This window comes from Molossus molossus, unplaced genomic scaffold (assembly GCF_014108415.1).
Source record: "Molossus molossus isolate mMolMol1 unplaced genomic scaffold, mMolMol1.p scaffold_m16_p_4, whole genome shotgun sequence".
NCBI lineage: Eukaryota > Metazoa > Chordata > Mammalia > Chiroptera > Molossidae > Molossus > Molossus molossus.
This window is the reverse complement of record NW_023425377.1, coordinates 52181253-52206212: the sequence shown is the minus strand read 5'-3', so window position 1 is coordinate 52206212 and position 24960 is coordinate 52181253. Positions and strand designations below refer to the sequence as shown.

At 41.1% G+C, this 24960-nt stretch overlaps 1 protein-coding gene across 1 annotated transcript in view; it reads left to right on the top strand.

The window, feature by feature from the left end:
- Positions 1–438: 438 nt before the first annotated feature.
- The window catches only part of INSR (insulin receptor), a 230720-nt gene continuing 206198 nt past the window's right edge, over positions 439–24960 (top strand). The window contains exon 1 of the mRNA XM_036239654.1: positions 439–991. Within this exon, the coding sequence (XP_036095547.1) occupies positions 451–991 (541 nt within the window). The 5' untranslated portion in view covers positions 439–450. The remainder of the gene's footprint in view (positions 992–24960) is intronic.

Below are 24960 nucleotides of genomic sequence, written 5' to 3'. Positions count from 1 at the left end.
GAGTGGGGCCCCTTGTGCAGAAATGATTTTAAGATGGATGGAAGAGGATTAAGCCAAGGGCACGACCCTTCTGAGCAAGTTTGGGACTCAGATTTGATGCCCATGAAGCTGACCCTGATACTAATTCTTTTTTTTCTTATCCTCACACGAGGACATTTTTCCAGTTTTTGTTCATATAGAGTGTGGGGGGAGGGGGGGAGAAAATCAATGTGAAAGAGACACATCGAGTGGTTGCCACCCACACGACCCAACCAGGGCCGGGGACAAACTGCAACCAAGGTACGTGCCCTTAGCAGGAACCAAACTGGGGGTCTCTCTGGACTGCAGGGCGACGCTCTAACCACTGAGCCAAACCGGCCAGGACCTGATACTAATTCTTATAATCTATTAATTGTGTGTTTGCTCACCTGTCACACTTTCTGCATATTTTTATTTCTAGTGTGTCCCGGCATGGATATCCGGAACAACCTCACAAGGCTGCATGAGCTGGCCAACTGCTCGGTCATCGAAGGACATTTGCAGATACTGTTGATGTTCAAAACAAGGCCTGAAGATTTCCGAGACCTCAGTTTCCCCAAACTCATCATGATCACTGATTACTTGCTGCTGTTCAGGGTCTATGGGCTGGAGAGCCTGAAGGACCTATTCCCCAACCTCACAGTCATTCGGGGCTCCCATCTTTTCTTCAACTATGCACTGGTCATTTTCGAGATGGTTCACCTGAAGGAGCTTGGCCTCTACAACCTGATGAACATCACTCGGGGGTCTGTCCGTATTGAGAAGAACAATGAGCTCTGCTACCTGGCTACCATTGACTGGTCGCGCATCCTGGATTCAGTGGAGGATAATTACATTGTGATGAACAAAGACGACAATGAAGAGTGTGGGGACATTTGTCCAGGCACTGCGAGGGGCAAGACCAACTGTCCTGCCACTGTCATTAATGGGCAGTTTGTCGAGCGGTGTTGGACTCACAGTCATTGCCAGAAAGGTACGCTGGGGTGTGCAGTGTTCTAAGCTGTTTCTTACGCCTTGTTTATTAGAGAAGCTAGAGGCATTCCCTAGACCAGGAAGTGGCAAACCGTTTATACAAAGGCCCAAATATTAAATACTTTAGACTTTGTAGGCTGTACAGTCTCTGTCACAACTACTCAGCCATTGCCATTGGAATGGGAAAGCAGCCACTGGCAACACATAAACCAGTGTACATAGCTGTGTGTGAGTAAAATTTTATTTACAAAATAAATAAATGGGTGGAATTTCTTACTCCTGTGCTAGACAGTTGAATGTTCTTCTTGCTTGACAGAAGGATAGGAGTAGATAAATATGGACTTTGTTGTACAAAAAACGAACGTCTTATCTGTTTATAGAAGTAACATTGCACCTGATAGACATTTGGAAAAAGAAATGCACAAAGAAAAGCAAAATAGCGATCCTTATTCCACAATTATTGGGGTACTTTATTCTAGTGGTGCTGTTGTATCTTAACATTTCCTGTTGTTGGGTATTTAGATTCTTTACAATTTTCACAAAGAAGGAGATGAACATTCTGGGGTCAAAGCTTTATAGAACATTTGTTTCTTTTTTTTTTTTTGAACATTTGTTTCTTTAAGCCTTGCTTTTCTAGAAGTGAAATTTCTGGGTCAAAGGTTCTTGATCCCAATTGCCAAATTGTTTTCCGGAAATGTTGTTCCAGCAGGAGCTCCTCTTAGTATTAGTTTAGAGGGAACACCTTGGCCAGCTTTGAGTGTTGTTTGAAAAATTCTTTCATAATTCACTGGAGGGAGGAGCTGATGTGTTGTCACTGTTCTATTTGCATTTCTTTAATTGTTATCAGGATTGAACCTTTTAAAACATGTGTGTCCTTTGGGTTTTCCTGTTCATATCCTTTGTCCATTTATCTTTTAGGGCCTTAGTGCTTTTTGACATATTAATCTGTATGCAGTTTTCATAGATGCAGACTATTAACCTTTTACCAATTGTGTTTTTAGGCATTTTTGTTCAAATGTTCTAGTTGTCAGTTGACAGAGAAACTTAAAGGGTTTATGGAGTTCAGAGCAGGATTTTCACATGCCTCTTATGTTACTTTATTTTTAGAGAGTCCCTTTATATCCATTAAAATAAGTGTTTTTTCCCTCAGATTTTCTATTTCAGTTATGGTTAAAAAAACTCACCCTGGACATTTGGGATCTATTTGTGTGTATGATCGGAAGGGGTGTACATTTCCCTCAAAGTAACAAGTTGGGCTCTCAGTGCTGTTTATTGCAGAAATCTACCTGTTCATCATTGATTTGGGGTTTGGTTCTGGGTATTCGTAAATACATCTATCTTTCCTTGCACCAGGGCACTTACTGTTCTAATCCTGTAGTTTTATAATGTTTTGATATCCAGGGAGGGAAGTTACACACACACACACACACACACACTTGTTACTTGTTTATTGTCTCATTGATCCTTTCCTTCATTGTGAAATTCTCTGGGAAGAATTAGTGAACATGAGATTGAGGTGGAAGAAAGTGAGTAAAGGGTTATATCACAAAAGATAAGGGAATGGAGAAAGGAAGGTCTTCTCACCTGAGCCCAAAGCTACCAGGAAGCCATACAGGGTGAGTCCTGAATAGAATCTGTGGAATTGTCAGTGAGGACTCCATCAGAGCCCCAAGGAGGAGCCTTTCCACTGCACAGATGTTGGATGGTAGGAAACATCTGTGAGATGGTGAGAGAGCTGAGAGAGTGGAGACCACCACATCTCTTCTGAGAGGTTGGGCAGTGAAGGAAAAGAAATCCTGTAGGTTTGTGGTTGGAGGAAGGGATGGTGGTTATGATATTGTGGAAAATTCTTGAGAATGTTGATAGGTCAGGGACAGAGCGAAGCTAAACTACAGCTGCAAGGGAAGCTGTTATTCTTGATTTAGAGACCAGAGAGGTTACTTAATTTGTCTAAGACCATACAACTAATAAAAGACAGCTGGGGTTTGCACAAAGTCTAAGACACAAAAGAGCATGTGTGTTTTTTTGCATGGTAGGGTTGACCCCTTTGTTTAGAAATGAGAGAGCCACCTCTAGATGGGGCACCAAGTAAAACAGTAAACAATCTTTTATTCCAGGGCTGAGTTCCGCAAATTTAGGAGCTTGTTTGAAATGCTCTGGGCTCATATGTCTTAGGATATAATTTAAGACAATCTTCTGTGGGTTTATTTTTGTTTCCATTTTAGTCATAACATCTAGAATGGTATTATCAGCATATGCCCCTGATATTTGCAACAGGTTTTAAAAAAAAAATCTTTTGCTCTTGAGAACAAAGCCTGCTTTTTCAGCACTTGGGATTTTGTCACCAGGGGAAGGTGCTGCTCTACATGCATTGCTGTGACTGACACCTGCTAGGGTCCTGAGTTCTTGGCATCTGGCCTCTGTGTCAGCTGGTCCTGGTTCCTATTCAGTGGTGGGGTCCTGTAGGTGAAGTACTGTCTTGGTCTGGTGACAGATGTCAACAAGTGATTGTTCTTTGAACCAGTGCCCTTGTCTCTTGAGTACAACTCAGCTCTGCTATTTTTCTTTTTCTTTTTTTAACTTTTATGTAGTGGTAAAACACACATAACAAAAAGTTTACCATTTTAGCAATATTAAGTGCACAGTTCAGTGGCATTAATTTATATTCACATTGTTGTGCAACCATCTTTTTTTTTTAAAGCTTAGAGAAAGAATATTCTTTTTTCTTTTACCTTTTATTGATTTGAGAGAGAGAGGAAGTGAGAGGGAGAGAGAGAGAGAAACATTGATGAGAGAGAACATTGTTTGGCTGCCTCCTGCATGACCCCTACTGGGGATTGGGCCCTCAATCTGGGCTTGTGTCCTAACCGGGAATCGACCTCTTGGTGCATGGGTCGAGGCTCAACCACTGAGCCACACCGGCCAGACTGTTGTGCAACCATCTTCATGATCCATCTATAGACGTTTCTCATCTTCCCAAACTGGAATTCTGTCCCCACTAAACACTAACTTCCCCTTCCCTTCCCCCAGCTCCTGGCTCCCATCATCTTCTTTCTGTGTCTGTAGACCTGACTCCTCTAGGGAACTCCTGTGAGTTGAATCCTACAGTATTTCTTTGTCCTTTTGTGACTAGCTTATTTCACTGAGCATAATATCCTCAAAGTTTATCCATGTTGTAGCAGGTGTCAGCATTTTTTTCCTTTTTTAAAAATGTTTTTATTTTATTTCATTTTATTGATTTTTCAGAGGGAGAGGAAGGGAGAGAAAGATAGAAATGTCAATGAGAGAGAAACATTGATCAACTGCCTCCTGCATGCCCCCCCCCCCCCCCGGGGTCGAGCCAGCAACCCGTGCATGTGCCCTGACTGGGAATTGAACCAGGACCTCTTAGTCCATTGAGCCACACCGGCTGGGCTTCTTTCCTTTTTAAGGCTGAATAATATTCCATTGTATGGATGGACCACAATTTGTTCATTCATTTATGGATGGGCATTGGATTATTGCCATGTTTTAGCTATTGTGATTAATGCTGCTGTGAACATGGGTATAAATCTCCAGCTTTTAAAAATGTTTACCTTACCTGTGGCTTCAGAAGTCATATTTAATGATTCATGGGATTTTTTAATGCAAAGCAGACTGAAATGAGCCCTTAGAAGATAATCCCCTGTCTTAGGAGACTGTGAAAACTGTTAACTCATCTAGTCCCCTAGAATCCTCTCAAACACTTCCTCAAACATCCATTGCCTTTGTCTTTTTTGTGCATGTTTGCAAGGCTCTGGGAGCTTCTGGGAACTGGTCAGCATTTGGGATGAAGGCATTGGGTTGTCCTTTGGACCCAGTTTAAGCATTCTCTACAGTGTCCCTTTTTCCACCTGTCCCTGAAACAATAATGCTTTAGGCAAGAGAGCAAAGGAAGGTTCTTAGTGGTTAGGGTAATTGAAAAGATTGTCACTGTGGTATGTGGCTTGATATTCTTCATCACCCTGTCTATAGATTTTAGATGAAGATGCTAGGAGAGGCCAAACACAAGGATCCCTGGATGTGGGAGTAGAAGCCCAATCAGGAAATGTTCATCAAGAGCTGACTGTGTTCCAGGCATGGGGAGGGAGTCTTTGGGGTCCTAGGAGGGGTCAGCCCCTGCTTCCTTAGAGAGGATCTTCTGGTAGCAAATACACTGAATACATGATTGCGTACACTTGTGGGGAGAGTTATAACAGTGAGATTATTGTGGTTGAAAGTATGGTTGAAGCCATAAACTCGTCTTTGGGGTCACATAATTGGTATGTCATTAAGGCCCTGACATTGGCCTCATTAGGTCTGTTCCAAAGTGGTTACAAGAATGTTCAGGGTCTGGCAGAATTGCTTTGAAGTCCTGTTCAGCCATTCACAGGTCGTGATCTGGATCAAGCCTCAGTTTCCTTATTTGTAAAATGGGGATAATTATGGGACCCACTTGTTAAGGTTGTAGTTAGAGGGTTAAATGAGATGGTGCAGGAGGTGCACTTGTCCCAATGCCTCTGTGAGTGTTCTGGAAGCTTCTCCTAAGTGCCATGAGTCCACCACCCTTTCTTGGCAGATGAACCACTGAATGAATGAATATCTGCTAAGTCTTGGCTGCATTTCTGACTTTGGTCTGGAGTTGGGCAAAAGAGAGCCTACCATATGATGAGGGTTGGGTGCTGGACCTATCCCCCCAGAGGGAATACCACTCTGCTCACCTGGTGCCTCAGCTTCCAATGCTCTGAAGACCCCAAAATGGGCTTTTGGGGATACTGGAAACCATAGGGCTTGCTTGACCAGCTGCTCTAGCCAGACTTACTGGCATTTTGTTTCCTGGGAGGTCATCCCAGCTACCTGTTGCCAGTCAGAAGGGTGGGTAAGGCTGAGGCATGCTCAATACTAGAAAGGTGGTTGGCAATGCCACCTACAGATAGCAAGAAAGCAGAAGCTGGAGGCAAAAGGGAACAGGTTCCTCCTCCCTGAGTTTGCATTTTCATTTGTGTTTCAGATCCTCTGAAAGTTGAGTGCTCTAGTTACATTGAACTTTAAATATTTAAGTGTATGCCTACTCTTTTTTTATTTTATCCTCACCTGAGGACATTTTTTTTCCAGTTTTTTGTTCAGATAGAGTGGAAGGGAGAGCAAGAGAGGAAGAGAGAGAGAGAGAGAAACATCAACGTGAAAAGGACACATCGAGTGGCTGCCACCCGCACGACCCAACCAGGGCTGCGGACAAACTGCAACCCAGGTATGTGCCCTTAGCAGGAACCGAACCTGGGTCTCTCTGGACCACAGGCTAACACTCTAGCCACTGAGCCAAACTGGCCAGGACTGTATGCCTACTCTTGAAGGTTTTGCTTTTAGGCAGAAATTTTAGCTTTATATTGAAACTTTTTATTCCTTCACTTATGTTTTAGCTCTGCCTTTGATATTTTAATAATCAGAATCTCCTTGGCAACAAGTGCTTATTTTGTGCAGGGCGCTGTTGTAAGTGCTTTGCTTATGATGCTGTATTTAGTCCTGCCAGCAATTTCTGTCACAGGTGAGGCCACTGAGGCCCTGAGAAATAAAGTCACATGCTCCAGGTCATATCCCTAGCAAGTAAAAGAGATGGGATTTGAACTTGAAACCAGGATATTCTGGCTCAGAATTTGAGCTCTTAACCAGCAGAGAAGAACCTCAAGGGTGGGCAGTCCCCTAGAATTCGCCCCTGCCAACATTCTGGCTGTCTCCTCTGGAGTATGGGGACTGTGGCATTTATTGTGTCCCCAAAAACTATCATGTAGATAAGTAGTGACATCTTTGACCACTTATGACAAATGTTATTAAGCACTTGCTGAGAACTCACAGAATCCTCACCGCAGCATATGAGAGGATGTTACTGTGATTTTTGGAGAACACTGAGTCTTGAAGAATAATTAATTACTTTAGGAGACCTTGCTGGGAAATTGGTTGACCTCAGGCTTATCTGGTGCCCTTGATCAGAGGGCAGCAAACTACTATGTATGGTCCAAATCTAGCCTGCTGGCAACTTTTGTATGGCCCAGGAGCTAAGAATGCTATTTATACTTCAAAAAGTTTAGGGGCAAAATCTAAAGGATAATATTTTGTGAAAGGTAAAAATGATATGACATAAACATTTCAATGTCCCTAAATAAAGCTTCATTGGGACCCGGCAATGCCTTGCTCATTTATTCATTTAAGTATTGCCTGTGGCTGCTTTAGTGCCATGAGGAGAGAGTTGGGTAGTTGTGACAGAGGCTGTATGGCCCTTTACAGAAAAAAAAAAAAAATGCAGACCCCTGATTTTGGCTGTGTACTTTATAAAGATGAGAGGGTCATTTGGGGGTAGAGGTTGTTTTCAGAAGTTGGGAGCACCACCGCATCAGGCCAACACAATCCGCCTGCCCCTTTCTGGCCCTGAGGAGGCTACAAAGTATAAAATGTCATCCATGACCCTAAGGATCTCTTGGTTTAGCTGGGGAGTTAGTAGGCAGGAGTAAATTAACCATTCAAGGCATGCAGCCAGCAGGAGATATCACAAGACAAGGCAGACCCCCTTTTTCCTCTAATTAAGTAATTTGTTTGGTGGTTCTAGATACCTTTGGAGCTGGAACACCAAGAATCATGACATTCTCTAGACAATGTGGCAGAATATTGATAAATTAAGTTTCTTTGTATTTATGTCACTGTCGTTATGTCGTTATTTTTAAAATGACAATAGAAGGTGTAGCATAATGGGTCATGTGAGTTTTTTTAAACTTCATATTTATTCCTTTTTGTATTGTTACAGGTCTTTTAAAAAATCTAGGATAAAATTAAAAGCACTGTGCTGAAAAAATTCTGTGGCTATTGTAATTTCTTTAAGATGATTGGAATTTTAAAAATGACTTTTAGTTTTGGAGATGATTGGATTTTGTATAGCAGGAAAGAAGAAGTGCCCTAGTGTATATGTTTCTGAGCCTTCCCCTCCTCCCCAGGACTGATAATAAGATGCCATTGGCATATGTGGAAAGAGATTGTTCCAGATGGGGGTGGCTATAAAGATGTGATTTGGTTTGGGTGGCAATAATGCCCAGAAAAAGAATAAGAGGGAAGGGTGTTCAGGTGGATGGGAAGGCAGTGACAAAAGCAGAGGTCTTTTGTGGACAAAAGTAAAGAGGCTGCCTCATGCTGTGAAGAGAGGCTTAGACCATTTTGTGTGTTGAATGGCAGACATTTTCCTCTAGGCATGATGGAGAAATCATGCAGGTTACACTGGGGCTGTGTTCAGCATGGGCTCTTTTCACTAATTGATATGTGCTTAGTCAGGCATGTTGCTAGGACTGCAAAGTCCTTGATGAGTTGGGGAGAAAGTAAAAAAAAAAGCTAAGGTTATAAGCCAGGTAGGCATAAAGTCTTTAAATAGATTTAAAGATGCACTGAAGAATGGTAGACCAGTTGGCCACATGGGCATCCTGGAGACAGTAATGTCCAAATCTTCAGTAGTGAAGACCCAGATTTACAGTTTTAACAAGAACCCCGCTTCTTGGAGAAGGTTCAGGTGATACCAAAGGGGAGACTAGATAATAGAGGCATACCATTTGTACAGCTTTGCCAGGAAGCTGCAGTTTAACATTCTCTGGGTCTATTCCCCACAAATGGCTGGAGGAGGGAACTGGAAAATAGACAAATGCCCAGTGAGGTCTGAGTGACGTGGAAAAGTGCTTGCTGGTCAATAACACCTACAAAAAGGTAATTGGCCAGAATAGGCGTGGGTACTGCAAGGGATCAAAAATCTGAGATACTTTAACTTCTGAATAAAAGAATCTTCCCCTTGCTCTCTGGCTGCTGCTGCTGCTACCTGACTTCTGGCTTTTGGGACTCTCACACTCCTGCATTCACCCATGTGGCCTGTAGCTATGTGGACCCCCACACAATGGACTAATGACTCTGATTAGCCTGATACTACACCGGACTTAACTCCATCATGGAATGGAAACTTTGGACACTGGCTTTACTTCTACCTCTGCTAAAACCCCAGCTGCCCCTTTCCAGGACTGACTTAAGGGAACTGGGACTTTAGAAACTGAAATATATAACTTTCATATAAATAAAGATCACTCATTCTCCCATGCAAGTCTTAGAAAATTCTTTTTTCTCAAGATATTGTAAAAACCCCACTTCCACTAGCAATGGAGAAAGGTAGTCCACACAATTCTCTGGTAACACAGGGATACCAATTTAGCTAACTTTTTGCTTAGAGAACTAAATTGGCCCAATCCTTTGGCAGAAAGTGGGATTGAGGTGGCTGTCTTGGTAACTGGTCTGACCGATCCTTCTCCTCACCCCCCACCCCCGCCCACATACTTGATAAACTTCATTGACTAGTTATTTCCTACTGTGTCACCAGACCCTTTGTCAGAATTAAAATCTGTTCTTTGTGACTGAACACCTGAAATGCCCCAGGGAGGTTCTGGGGCCCTCAGCTCCTATCAGGTTGGGAGCCCAGGTGCCCACTGTGGTCTGTCCTTCTCCCTCCGTGCACTTGTATCTGATATAATGTTCTCTCTCCCAATAAAAAGAACTGGTGTGGGTGCTGAGGTTTCCAATTTGTATCCCTTATCTCCTCTTACCTCTCACTTCTCCCCTCACTCCTTCCTCTCCCTTGGCCTAAACCATCCTCTCCCACTCTCGCTTCCTCCTTCATCTCCCCTCTTTTTCACTCAGGCTAAATGTCTGCACATACTTATAAATGATGTTGGCAATGGGAAACAAACTAACAAGAGACTTGCTTTGTTTTTGGCCCACATTGTCTGGTGTGGCTGGGGCCATATCAATAGCAGCATACTGGGCTGCTTTCTCTCAATTCCAGGTTTGGGAAGTGGATCTAGCCTCAAGCCACAGGACACCAAAGCAGGGAATGGAGCACCATTATCAAACTGGTGCTAGGTTGTGGTTTGGGGAGAGGTCTTTGGTCTTTAATGATGGCTGTAGTCCAGAAAGAGGGTTTGCTTGGTGGGCTTTACCTACGGAATGTTTCCAAGTGGTCATCTATGAAGGAAACTTCTCATTGGAAGATCTGATAAAAATAAGGTTTCAAGAGCTGCTACCTTCTCACATTGGCACAGAATGTGTGCAAGCCTGATATTGATTATTGACCACTTGCAACGCTTGTTCATGTGCAAATGGTATTCCTGTCACAGGCTACCTCAATCGTGATGATAAGGTTAAGGGTTTTTACATTTGCACAGCAATTGGATATAGCAGGAGATACATAAAATAAGATTGGATCTGGAGCATTTAAGATTTCTCTTCGTGCCTGGTACAGGCACAAGAACAGGCAGATAGATCAATGGAACAGAATAAAGAACCCAGAAATGGACCCAAGACAATATGTTCAATTAATATTTGACAAAGGTGGCAAGAACATACAGTGGAGTAAAGACAGCCTCTTTAATAAATGGTGTTGGGAAAATTGGACAGCTACATGCAAAAAATGAAACTAGACCATCAACTTACACCATATACAAGAATAAACTCAAAATGGATAAAAGACTTAAATGTGACTCATGAATCCATAAAATTCCTGGAAGAAACTGTTGGCAACAAAATTTCAGACATCATACGCAGCAGAATTTTCACTGATACATCACCTAAGGCAACAGAAACAAAGGAGAAAATGAACACATGAGACTACATCAAACTCATAAGCTTCTGCACAGCAAAAGAAACAACCACCAAAATGGAAAGGCAACTCATTGTATGGGAGCGCATAATTACCAATGATATATCAGATAAGGGGTTAATTTCCAATATATATAGAGTGCTCATACAGCTCAAAAAAAGGAAGACAAAGAACCCAATAACAAAACTGGGAGATGAGCTAAACAGACACTTTTCTAAACAGGACATACAAATGGCCAAGAGACATGAAGAAATGCTCAACATCATTAATCATCAGAGAGATGCAAATTAAAACAACAGTGAGGTATCACCTCACACTTGTCAGAATGGCCGCCATCAACAAATCATTAAACAACAGGTGTTGGCAAGGTTGTGGAGAAGAGGGGACTCTAGTACGCTGCTGGTGGGAATGCAGACTGGTGCAGCCACTATGGAAAACAATATGGTGTTACCTCAAAAAATTAAAAATTGAACTGCCATTTGACCCAGTGATCCCGCTTCTAGGAATATACCCTAAGAAGCCTGAAACACCAATCAGAAAAAATATATATACCCCCATGTTCATAGCAGCACTATTTACAATAGCTAAGATCTGGAAACAACCCAAGTGTCTATCAGTAGACAAATGGATAAAAAAGCAGTGGTACATATACACAATGGAGTACTATGCGGCTGTAAGAAAGAAAGATCTCTTATCCTTTGAGACGACATGGAGGGAACTGGAGAGTATTATCCTAAACAAAACAAGCCAAGCAGAGAGAGACAAATATCACATGATCTCACTTATTTGTGGAATTTAATGAATATAACAGTCTGAGGAATGGGTAGTCCCAGAGATGTGGAAGTGGGGTATAGACTGACAATTTTCAGAAGAGGGGGTATGGGGGGAGATAAACCACAGAACTTATGTGCATGTATGCATGAACAATGGACATGGACAACAAAGCTGGGGACAAGGTGGGGAGAGTGGGGAAAAGGGGTAGCAGTAGAGGAAAAGGGAGAAACATCTGTAACAAAAATAAATTAATTAATTAAATAAAAAATAATAAGATTTCTCTTCTTTAAAAAAACAATGGTTTTGTTTTTTTCTTTTTAATTGTAGTAAAATACACATAACATTTACTGAGTGATATTTAGCACATTTGCAGTGCTGTACAATCATTGCCACTATCTAGTTACAGAACATTTCATTATTATTGGTGGATGTGGGTATCCCTTTCACCACTGAGTGCTGAGAGTACAGTCCTTACAATATATTGTGAAGAATTTTCTGAGACTTGTGTGGGAGGATGAGTGATTTTTATTTGCATGAAATTACATCTCTGCATTTTCCTTAATCCAGTTCTGGAAGAAGTGCAGCTGGGGATTCAGTACAGCTAAAAGCAAAGCCAGTGCTCAGTTTTCATTCCATGTTGTAGCTGGGTCCTGTTCAGCATCAGGCTAGTTGCAGTCCATTAGTCCCCGTGTGTGGGGTCCACATGGCCCCATGCAGGGGAGCCAGGAATGTGAGTGCACCACACGCACAAACCAGGAGTCAATCAAGAGGAACCAAAAAAGTCAATATTAAATATCTCAAATCTTCTCACACTTGCAGTAACTATGCCTACTCTGACCAATGATCTATTCCAAGGTGTGACTGGCAGCAAGCACCTTCGTTAGTCTCCCCAACTTTACTGGGCATGCATCTATCTCCCCCTTGTCCAGTTCCTTCCCCCACTGACTGGGGGGGAATAAATCGGTGGTTTTCTGGGGAGTGTAAAGCTTTAGCTTCCTGCCAAAGCTGCCTAAATGACATGTCTATAGTATTTGGTCTTTCCTGTTATTAATAAGTAGGCTAATTACAACAGTATCATCATCACCTCACAAAGAAGTTCTGTGCCCATGAGTAGTCAGTCACTCCCCACTCCCCATCCCACCAGCCCCTGTCAACCACTAATCTACTTTCCTTCTCTGGATTTACCTCTTCGGGATGTTTTCTGTACATAGAATCACATATTATGTGACTTTTATGTCTTCTTTTACAGCATATAATTTTGAGATTCATCCACATTGTACCATGTATAAGGACTTTATTTCTTTATTTCTTTGTATTGCTGAATCATATTCCATTATGTGGATATATTGTGTCTTGTTTCTGCCTTTTGGCTATTGTGAATAGTGCTGGTGCAGACATTTGTTTGAATACTTATTTTCAATTCTTCTGGGGGAATATATCCAAGAGTGGCATTGCTGAGTCATTTGGTAATTCTGTGTTTAACATATTGAGTTAAGGTTCCTTTTCTTTCTTTTTTTTGCTTTTGGTTTTACTTTTAAAAAAACCATTTTATTGTCAAAGAAAACAAAGATGCAGAAAACCATATAAAACAAATGTATAGCCTAAATGAATTGCTCTAAGGCGAACAACCCCCATCTTGGTTGAGAAATTGCACTTTGCTGACACCCCCATCCCATCCCAAAGTCTTTTCATCCCAGTCACAGCCCCCTTCTTCCTCCCCAAAGTGGTCACTGTCCTGTCTTTTCTACTGCTCACTTTCTTTATAGTTTTGGCACTCTAGTGTGAATATCTAGATAATATAGTTTAGTTTTACCCATTAAAAATAATTGATATGTCTCTTCAGATGTACAGCAGTGATTCTCAACTGGGGGTGATTTTGCTTCCCAGGGGACATTTGGCAATGTCTAAAAACATTTTTGGTTGATACAACTGGGGAGGTTGTGCTTCTGGCACTGAATGTGTGGGGGCCAGAGATGCCACTCAGCACCCTATAATGCAGAGAAAGTCATTACCACCAAGCATTATCTAGCTCCAAAGCCCTAGTGCCTAAAAGCTCTAGTCTGCAGGTTTCCTCCCTGTCCATTTTATACTCTCCCTGTTAGAGAACTGGGATGTTTGGCCTGGGGCATGTGTCCCAGTGTGAGTGTTGCTGACTGTCCTCTCATGGCCCGCTGTCCTCTGGACGGAGAGTCAGAGTCAGGGTCAGAGTCTGGTTCTGTCCCTTTAGTAGATTTTATTTACCATGTGCTGCCCCCATGCCCCAGCACTGTTTGCAGTGAGCCATTTTCCTTGAGCATGGTGATAGGTGGTTGTGTGCACTTTGGATATTTTTTTCTTTTTAAAAATCTGCAAATTTTTTTATTCAGTCCAGTGGTACTCATGGGCCTCCCTTTTTTTTAGTTTTGGTAAACAAGGCACAGATTGAACTTTATAGTGAAACTTTATCTTCTTTTTTTTATCCTTACCCAAGGACATTTTTGCATTTATCTTCAGATAGAGTGGGAAGGAGAGAGAAACATTGATGTGAGAGAGACACACTGATTGGTTGCCACCCACACAACACCAACTGGGGCCAGGGACGAACTGCAACTGAAGTACATGCCCTTAGCGGGAACCAAACTTGGAACTCTGGTCCGCAGGCCGATGCTCTAACCATTGAGCAAAACCGGCCAGGGCAAAACTTTGTCTTCTTTACAAAGACAAGTTTTGCTAAGAAAATTACTTTTATGCAGACTGAAGGTATGAGGGTGATTTGCAAAGGAATTTTACAGGGGCAAGAAAAAAAACAAGTTGATCTTAGGGTTGGTGGCTATAAGAAAGAGTGGGCAGCTGACCTTGAGATACATGACAGAAGGAAAACAATAGATAGATCTGACAAAGGACAGATGTCTTGTGTAGAGACGAGTGTGATGAAGAAAGAAGTTGGAGAATTGTCTTAAAGATGTTCACATATAATTCTTCACAGACTGTCTTCCCAGTTTTGAAAGGGTGCTTTTGAAAGAGATCCACAAACACTGCTTGACTTGATTTGGAAACTTTTTACCATTGGGAGGGTTATATTTACAAGTATTTCCTGATGGGGATTGCAACTAACAACACTGGGCATTTGGCAGAATGAAAAATAGGAGTTGGGGGATGTGAGACAGTGAAGGACATTTGGCCATCTGAGTTCTTGGTAGGAGGGATGAAGAAAGCTCAAGTAGACCCAAGTTTCCATTTCTCCTGGGTGGGTGGGTGGGATTTAGGAGGGTAAGGATGTTGAGGGTCCCATCTTTGATGGTGGTGTAGAACCAATTTGGTGACATTCTAGAGCTGCACCATCCAATAACCCCCTAGCTCCATGTAGCTAAGTTTACATGCTTTAAAATTAAATATAATCAAACATTTGTTCCTCAGTTACATTCACCATGTTTAGACAATGTAGATGTAGAACATTTTCATCATTTTAGAAAGTACTGTTGGGCAGCACTGCTCTAGGGCATTTCATTTTGTGTTAAAAGATAGCTCTAAAATCATACAGACCTGGATTTGAATCCTGTATCTGTTGTGTGACCTTAGGACAAGTTGTCTAGCTAAGGAAATTATAAGAGAACCAGTGTCAAAGTTTTTTTCTCAACTTTTAACTGATATCTCCTCTTTTGATGAAAATAAAAATCCCATTTTCCTTCTCTACTTTGAGTTTGATTTTTTGCCTTAAATATAAAATATAACAATGAAAGTTTTCTTCCCAACCTCTGGATCCCTTTGAGAGTCCCTGGAATAGACAGAAACGAGTCTTGGGAAAGTTGAACAAAACAAAGAGGCTATTATAGGTATGTTGGAGTGAAAAGAACAAGGAAGGGGTAGGTGTGTTGACTGGGACTGAGGGTGTCATCATGTCTGTGGGTGACCAAGAATAAGGAATGTGTCAACTCCTTCCTGGATTCTCCTGTATCTCTCGGGAACAGGGAACAGAGTGCTTTTTAGTATAAGCAGAATAGAATGGGTGTGGGTTGAGAGGAAGCAGAGGCAGGATGGGGAAGAGACTGAAGGAGGGAACCTCAGCCAGAGCTTGCCTTCCTGGCTTAGAATTGAGAATCTCAGTAAATTCGCGATGGCCAGTAATGGGAATCTACTCAGACTAACTTAAACCGCAGAGGGTGGCAATTTATTGGGAGTAAATAGGGCCTTCTTTTGGAACTTGTATCAGCTGCCCTTTGCTGTGTAGCAGATCCCTCTTAGACATATGGCTTTATATAATTGTTGTTTATTTTACTCATGATTCTGTGGGTTAGCTGGATAGGTTTTCTGGGCTGGACCACCAGCCGACCACAGACATGGGCTCAGCTCACTCTTGGACTGGGATTAGCTGGTGAGATGGCTGGTGGCTGGATGAGGTAGCATGGTCACACTCCTAGGGCTGGCAGTCTGTGCTGGCTATCAACTGGGATGTTTTAGTTTTCCTCTCTGTGGCCACTTATCCTGCAGTAGGCTAGCTTGTACTTGGATCTCATGATAGTTTTGATGTTCCAAGAGCAGTAAGAGATGAGTCCTTAGTGCTTTTCTCTGTGTGCATCAGGTGTTCTAATGTCCTGATGGTCAAAGCAAGTCACGTGGCTAAGGCAAGCTTGAAGGAAGAGGGACGATTCTCCATCTACTTATTGGAATGTGTCAACTGATGGTCTTTGGCATCTGTCCAACACCTACAGGAACCCCCAATTTGGGCTGCAGTGAAGGAGGAAACTTATTCAGTGTGACCCGCTCAATTGTGATATAGCATGGCTGTGAAACAGCTTAATAGGGTTAACAGCTCAATTTTGAAGCAGCATGGCTATGAGGCAGCTCTGGGGCCAGTCCCCTCTCTGGCTAGACTGCTCTGCTTCTCTGGTCTACCCTGCTTGCTCTTCTCCACTTTTGTCCAGTGACACGTCTCTGGTGTTTTATCTTTGGTGTTTCTGCTCCAGCCAGGGAAGTGCATCTGTAGTCTTTGGTGAAAAGGGAAAATTCAGGCTTCCTAAGCCAGAGGGGAGCTGATTTATATAGACAGAAGACCTTGCCCCTCGTCTCTGATTGGTCTGTCCTCATGCAAATGAGGACTTCAAACCCTCTCAGTTTGATTGGTCCAAAGAGAACTGTCCTGATTGGTCAGAATAGAGACACTTTGATTGGTTGGAGGATATAAGTACACAACTTCATTTGGGTGGGGAAAGCCTCAGTCTTATTGGTTGAAATAAGATTCCAGGAACTGGAAATGGGTGGCTCAAGACAGCAGGAACACAGTATGGGAAAGCACTTTAGTATTGAAGTCAAGGTAGCTTAGTGCAGGTTTCTCCCTATAGTGTGCTTTGTATGAGGGGCCCCTGTTTAGAAATGGCCACTGGTCTCTGCTCTTAAATTTGAGCCCAGTTAGCCACCAGGAACCCTTCCTTTTTAATTATCTTCTTTCTCACCATCTACAAGGGGAAGAATTTCAGGCCATTTTTGCCATCTACCACAGAACCCCGGGTAGAAAACACAATGGGAGTCATAAAACATTTTAACCAGGATTTAGAGCTTGATCAGACACCCAAGTCTGGGTATGGTATAACTGAGAACCCTAAATGATTTTCCTGAGTAATTATTTAATTTTCTGAATTTCAGTTACTGAATAATCAATTCTTTTCTCAGTGACTCTGTGTTTTTTAAATCACTTATTAAATTCAACCAAAAACCATGGTCTCTACTGGGATATCAGTTCTATTTTACTCATCTATTTCTATTATCCCAGTACCATACTGATTTAATTACTGTAGATTTAGAAGATGTTTTATTGTGGTAGATCTATTCTTTTACTGTTACAGGGTTTCAAAGTGTGTATTTTTATTTTATTTTATTTTTTAATCCTCACTGGAGGACATTTTTGCATTTATCTTCAGATAGAGCAGGAGGGAGAGAGGGAGGAAGAGAGAGAGAAACATCGATGCAAGAGACACACATCAAGGGGTTGCCACCCACACGACCCCAACCGGAGCTGGGGACAAACTGCAACTGAGGTACATGTCCTTAGCGAGAACTGAACCTGGAACTCTGGTCTACCGGGCCACACTCTAACTGCTGAGTGAAACTAGCCAGGACCAAAGTGTGCATTTTTCTTTTTTCTTTTATTTTCTTCATCACCATTTATTCCCTCTGTTCCCTCTTCCACCACCCCATCCCTCCACAATCACTACACTGTAGTCCATTTCCATGAATTCTCTTTATTACTTTTTCTTTTTTGCTCAATTCATATTCCCCCCTCACCACCCTCCCTGAGCAGTCTGCCTAATCAGTAGATCAGTTTGTTCATTAAATTCTACATATGAGTGAAATCATCTGGTTATTTGTCTTCTCTGACTGTCTTATTTCACTTAGCATAAGGTTCTCCAGGTCCATCTATGCTATTGCAAAGGGTATAAAATGTTTTTTTCCTTTTTATGGCAGAAGAGTATTCCATTGTGTAAATGTACCACAGCTTTTTTATCCACTAATCTATGAATGTACACTTGGGCTGCTTCCATATCATGGCTATTATAAATAATACTGCAATGACATATGGGTACATATATTCTTTTTTAAAAAATTACTTTATTTGTCTTTCTCTGTTTGGCATATGATCTCATTTATTTGTGGAATATAATGAACATAACAGTCTGAGGAATGGGGTAGTCCCAGAGACGTGGAAGTGGGGTACAGATTGACAATCCCCAGAAGAAGGGGTGGTGGGAGAGAGATGAACCACATAACTTATATGCATGTATGCGTGAACAATGGACATGGACAACAAAGCTGGGGACAGGGCAGAGAGGGAGGGGAAGGGGGGAATCAGTGGGGGAAAAAGGAGAAACATCTGTAACAAAAATTAATTAATAAAAAAATAAAATAAATATAAATAAAATAAAATATGATTTAAAAAAAAAATTACTTTATTCTTGTTACAGATGTTTCTCCTTTTTCCCCATGGACACCCTCCTCCCAATCTGCTCCTGCCCCCCAGCATTATTGTCTATGTCCATTGGCTGCGCATACATACATGAGTTCTTTGGTTTTTCTCTTCTTCCCTCCCCCTACCAGTATCCCTCTCCCGAGGTTTGTAAGTCTGTATCCTACTACTATGACTCTAGGTCTGTTTTGTTTATTAGCTTATTTTGTTCATTATATTCCACAAATAAGTGAATCATGTGGTATTAGACTTTCTCTGATTGGCTTATTTTGCTTAGCATAATACTCTCCAGGTCCCTCCATGTCATCTCAAAGGATAAGAGATCTTTCTTTCTTATAGCTGCATAGTGTACCACAACTTTTTTTATCCACTCATCTATTGAAGGACACTTGGGCTGTTTCCAGATCTTAACGACTGTAAATAGTGCTGCTATGAACATGGGGGTACATATATTCTTTCTGACTGGTGTTTCACGTTTCTTAGGATATATTCCTCAAAGTGTGATTACAGGGTCAAATGTTCAGTTTTTAATTTTTTGAGGAAACACCATATTGTTTGCCATAGTGGCTGCACCAGTCTGCATTCCCACCAGCAGTGTACTAGAGTTGCCTTTTCTCCACACCCTTACCAACACTTGTTTGGTGATTTGTTGATGGCAGCCATTCGGGCAGGTGTGAGGTGATAGGTCATAGCTGTTTTAATTTGCATTGCTCTAATGATTAGTGACACTGAGCATTTTTTTATATGTCTCTTGGCTATTTGTATGTCCTTTTTGGAGAGGTGTCTATTTAGGTTCTCTACCCATTGTCAATTGAATTATTTGTCTTCCTTTGTTGAATTGTATGAGTACTCTATATATTTTGGAAATTAACCTCTTATCTGATGTATCATTGGTAGTTATGTTCTCCCATATAGAGGGTTCCCTTTCCATTTTGATGCTTATTTTATTTGCTCTGCAGAAACTCTTTAGTTTGAAGTAGTTTCATGTATTAATTTTTTCCTTTGTTTTTCTTTCCAAGGCATTGTATGAGAAATTCTGCTGCGTGTGATGTCTGAAATTTTGTTGCCTATATTTCCTTCTAGAATTTTTATAGCTTCATGAGTCACATTTAACTCTTTCATCCATTTTGTGTTTATTCTTGTGTATGATGTAAGGTGGTCATCTATCTTCATTGTTTTTCATGTAGCTGTCTAATTTTCCCAGCACCATTTATTTAAGAGGCTTTCTTTACTCCATTGTATGCTCTTGCCACCTTTGTCAAATATTAATTGAGCATAATGTCCTGGGTCAATTTCCGCATTCTTTGTTCGGTTTCATTGATCTATGTCTGTTCTTGTGCCAGTACCAGGCTGTTTTGATGACAATGTCTTTTTGGTACAACCTGATATCTGGTATTGTTATCCCTCCTACTTTGTCTTTCTTTTTCAAGATTGCTGTGACTATTGGGGTCTTTTTTGGTTCCATATGAACTTTTGAATTATTTGTTCTAGTTCTGTGAAATATGTCGTTGGTATTTTGATGGGGATTGCATTGAATCTATAGATTGCTTTGGGTAATATGGACATTTTAATGATATTCATTCTTTTAACCCATCAACAAGGTATTTGCTTCCAGTATGTATGTATGTATGTATGTATGTATTTATGTTACAGACATTTCTCCTTTTTCCCCCATTGAGATCCTCCTCCTCCCTCCCCCAGCTTTGTTGTCCATGTCCATTGGTTATGCATACATGCATATAAGTTCTGTGGTTTATCTCACCCCCACTCCCCCACTGGGGATAGTCAGTCTGTACCCTACTTCTACGTCTCTGGGACTACCCTGTTCTTCAGACTGTTATGTTCATTATATTCCACAAATAAGTGAGATCATATGATACTTGTCTCTCTCTGTTTGGCTTGTTTAGCTTCCTCTACTCTGCTGTTTAGTCCTTCCAATATGTTATTTCTGCTATGTCATTCTTCATTTCTTCTTAGTGGTTTTTCATTTCCAAATGGTTCATTTTCAATGTTTCTATGTCTTTACTCATTGTGTTGAGCTCCTTAGTCATGCTGACAAGCTTCCTCAAGATCATGGCTCTGAACTCTACCTCTGATAACTTGCTTAACTGCATTTCATTGGTCTTATCTTCAGTAGCATTCTCTTGTTCTTTTATTTGGGATTTATTTTTTTGTTTCACCATTTTGGCTGTCCCAGTTGGTTTTGGAGCATGCCAGACTTTCCCTGTGGTGTTGGTGTTCTGCTGTTTGTGGCTGCCTCTACTGGGTTTGGATGGGTGTGGGAGGACCCCCGTTCAACACCACTGTCCAGTCTTACTTTCCTGGGTAGATTTGCAAGCCCAGGAAAGGTTCAATTATCCTCCAGCATTTTGCCTGGAGGCTGTTAGTCTCAGTTACTTGATGAGCCTTAAATTGTAGCCCTCAACTGAATGAAAAAAAAATCCCTCAGGTGTTCAGGGTAAGAGGATTTCCAGAGGGTGGGGCAGATGCTGGTTGTTAATGAGCCTTAATTTACATTTTTCTGTCCCAGTTAGGTGGGGTTAAATTTTTGAGTGAGGGGCTGCAGCTTCTCCCCAGCGCTCCAGGAAGGGCCTCCTTATGCAAAATGACCCGTGCCCTTTGAGGGCGTGACTCAGGAAAAACTCTCAGCGCTTTCCAAATCCTGAGTCTCCCCACACAGTTCTAGTACAGTCCACCTTCCCTCTGCCAGAGCCCAAGGTGAGTGGCTATAGCTAATTTAGTGGTCTGTTCCAGTCCTCTGCGAAGTGGAGCCAGCTTTGAATTTTCACCTCGAGGCATCTGCTCACAGCTAAAACAGCTGCTGTTCGTGGGCTCCTAGCCAGCCCTCTTGCACCTCCACAGACCTACCAGGCTTGATTCAGTGTTTTTTTTTTTCTCCCCTCCCTGGTTATTTGGATTTTTTTTTTTTTTTTTTTTTTTGGTGTTAAGTTTTATAAGATCTTTATCTATTTTTGGATATTAGCCCCTTATCAGATGTATCATTGGTAAATGTATTTTCCCATTTGGTGGATTGTCTTTTCATTTTGTTGATGGTTTCCTTTGCTGTGCAAAAAAATCATTAGTTTGATATAGTCCCATTTGTTTATTTTTTCTTTTGTTACCTTTGTCCAAGGAGATATGTCAGAAAAAGTATTGTTATGAGAAATGTCAGTGATTTTATTGCTTATGTTTTCTAGGATTTAAAAAAAGTGCTTTTATTGGTTTTTTAGAGAGAGAGAGGAAGGGAGACTGAGACAGAAACATCAATGTGAGAGAGTAACATTGATAAGCTGCCTCTTGCATGCCCCCGATGGGCAAGCCTGCAACTCAGGCATGTATCCTGACTGGGAATCGAACTGGGATTTCTCACTTCATGAAACTATGCTCAATACACTGAACCACATCAGCCAGGCTCTCCTAGGATTTTTATAGTTTTAAGTTTAACAGTTAAGTCTTTAATCCATTTTGAGTATATTCTTTTTTTTGTAATTTTTCTTACAGATGTTTTTCCTTTTTCCCCCATTGACACCCTCCCTGCCCAGTCCCCAGCTTTGTTGTCCATGTCCATTGGTTATGTGTACATGCATAGAAGTTCTGTGGTTTCTCTCTCCCCAACACACCCTCTTCTGGGGATTGTCAATTTCCCCATCTCTGGGACTACCCTGTTCTTCAGAATGTTGTGTTCATTATATTCCACAAATAAGTGAGATCATGTGATATTTGTCTCTCTCTGTTTGGCTTGTTTCACTTAGGATAATACTCTCCAGGTCCCTCCATGTCATCTCAAAGGATAAGAGATCTTTCTTTCTTACAGCTGCATAATACACCATTGTACCAACACTTTTTTATCCATTTGTCTACTGATGAACACTTGGGTTGTTTCCAGATCGTAGCTATTGTAAATAGTGCTTCTATGAGCATAGGGGTATATATATTCTTTCTGTTTGGTGTTTCAGGCTTCTTAGGGTATATTCCAAGAAGTGGGATCACTGGGTCAAATGGAAATTTAATTTTTAATTCTGCTGCGTATGATGTCTGAAATTTTGTTGCCTACATTTTCTTCTAAGATCTTTATGGATTCATGAGCACATTTAAGTCTTTTATCCATTTTGAGTTTATTCTTGTGTATGGTATAAATTGATGGTCTAGTTTCATTTTTTTGCATGAAGCTGTCCAATTTTCCCAACAGCATTTATTAAAGAGGCTGTCATTACTCCATTGTTTGCTCTTGCCACCTTTGTTGAATATTAATTAAGCATAATGTTTTGGGTCCATTTCTGGTTTCTCTGTTCTGTTCCATTAATCTATATGCCTGTTCTTGTGCTAGTACCAGGCTGTTTTGATTACAGTAGCTTTGTAGTATAACTTGATATCTGGTATTGTGATTCGGCCTCCTTTGTCCTTTTTCAAGATTGCTGTGGCTATTTGGGGTCTTTTTTTGGTTCCATATGAACTTTTGAAGTATTTGTTCTAGTTCTGTGAAGTATGTCGTTGGTATTTTGATGGGGATTGCATTGAACCTATAGATTGCTTTGGGTAATATGGACATTTTAATGATGTTAATTCTTCCAACCCATGAACAAGGTATGTGCTTCCACTTTTTTTTTTTTTTTTTGGTACGTGCCCCTGGCCAGGACGGCTTCAACTTTCTTATATCTTCTTCAATTTCTTTTTATTTATTTATTTATTTTTTATTAATTAATTTTTGTTACAGATGTTTCTCCTTTTTCCCCCACTGATGCCCCCCTCCCCCCCCTCCCTGCCCTTTCCCCACTTTGTTGTCCATGTCCACTGTTCATGCATACATGCATATAAGTTCTGTGGGTTATCTCTCCCCCACCACCCCCTCTTCTGGGGATTGTCAGTATGTACCCCACTTCCAAGTCTCTGAGACTACCCCATTCCTCACACTGTTATGTTCATTATATTCCACAAATAAGTGAGATCATATGAAACTTGTCTTTCTCTGTTTGGCTTGTTTTATTTAGGATGATACTTTCCAGGTCCCTCCATGTAGTCTCAAAGGATAAGAGATCTTTCTTTCTTACAGCTGCATAGTACTCCATTGTGTATATGTACCATAGCTTTTTTATCCATTCGTCTACTGATGGACACTTGGGCTGTTTCCAGATCTTAGCTATTGTAAATAGTGCTGCTATAAACATGGGGGTACATATATTCTTTCTGATTGGTGTTTCAGGCTTCTTAGGGTATATTCCTAGAAGTGGGATCACTGGGTCAAATGGCAGTTCAATTTTTAATTGTTTGAAGTAACACCATATTGTTTTCCATACTGACTGCACCAGTCTGCATTCCCACCAGCAGTGCACTAGAGTCCCCTTTTCTCCACACCCTCGCCAACACTTGTTGTTTGATGATTTGTTGATGGCCGCCATTCTGACAGATGTGAGGTGATACCTCATAGTTGTTTTAATTTGCATCTCTCTGATGATTAGTGATGATGAGCATTTCTTCATATGTTTCTTAGCCATTTGTATGTTCTGTATGGAGAGGTGTCTATTTAGTTCCTCTGCCCATTTTTTAATTGTGTTCTTTGTTTTTCTTTTGTGGAGTTGTATGAGCACTCTATATGTATTGGAAATTAACCCCTTATCTGATAGATCATTGGCAATTATGCTCTCCCATACAATGGGTAGCCTTTCCGTTTTGATGATTGTATCTTTCGCTGTGCAGAAGCTATTGAGTTTGATGTAGTCCCATGTGTTCATTTTCTCCTTTGTTTCTATTGCCTTAGGTGATGTGTCAGTGAAAATTTTGCTGCGTATGATGTCTGAAATTTTGTTGCCTACAGTTTCTTCTAGGATTTTTATGGATTCATGAGTTACATTTAAGTCTTTTATCCATTTTGAGTTTATTCTTGTGTAGGGTGTATGTTGATGGTCTAGTTTCATTTTTCTGCAAGTAGCTGTCCAATTTTCCCAGCACCATTTATTAAAGAGGCTGTCCTTACACCACTGTATGCTCTTGCCACCTTTGTCAAATATTAATTGAGCATATTGCCTTGGGTTCATTTCTGGGTTCTCTGTTCTGTTCCATTGGTCTATATGCCTGTTCTTGTGCCAGTACCAGGCTGTTTTGATTATAGTGGCTTTGTAGTATAACCTGAAATCTGGTATTGTGATCCCTCCAACTTTGTTCTTCCTTTTCAAGATTGCTGTGGCTATTTGAGGCCTTTTTTGGTTCCATATGAACTTTTGAAGTAATTGTTCTAATTCTGTGAAGTATGCCGTTGGTATTTTGATGGGGATTGCGTTGAATCTATAGATTGCTTTGGGTAATATGGACATTTTAATGATGTTAATTCTCCCAATCCATGAACAGGGTATGTGCTTCCCGTTTTTTATATCTTCCTCTATTTCTTTTTTCAATGACCTGTAGTTTTCTGTAAATAGGTCCTTTACTTCTTTGGTAAGTTTATTGCTAGGTATCTTAATTTTTTTGCTGTGATGGTAAATGGGATTGTTTGTTTAGTTTCTCTTTTTGTGAGTTCATCATTGGTGTATAAGAATGTCATCGATTTCTTGACATCAATTTTGTATCCTGCTACTTTGCCAAATTTATTAAGTGTAGT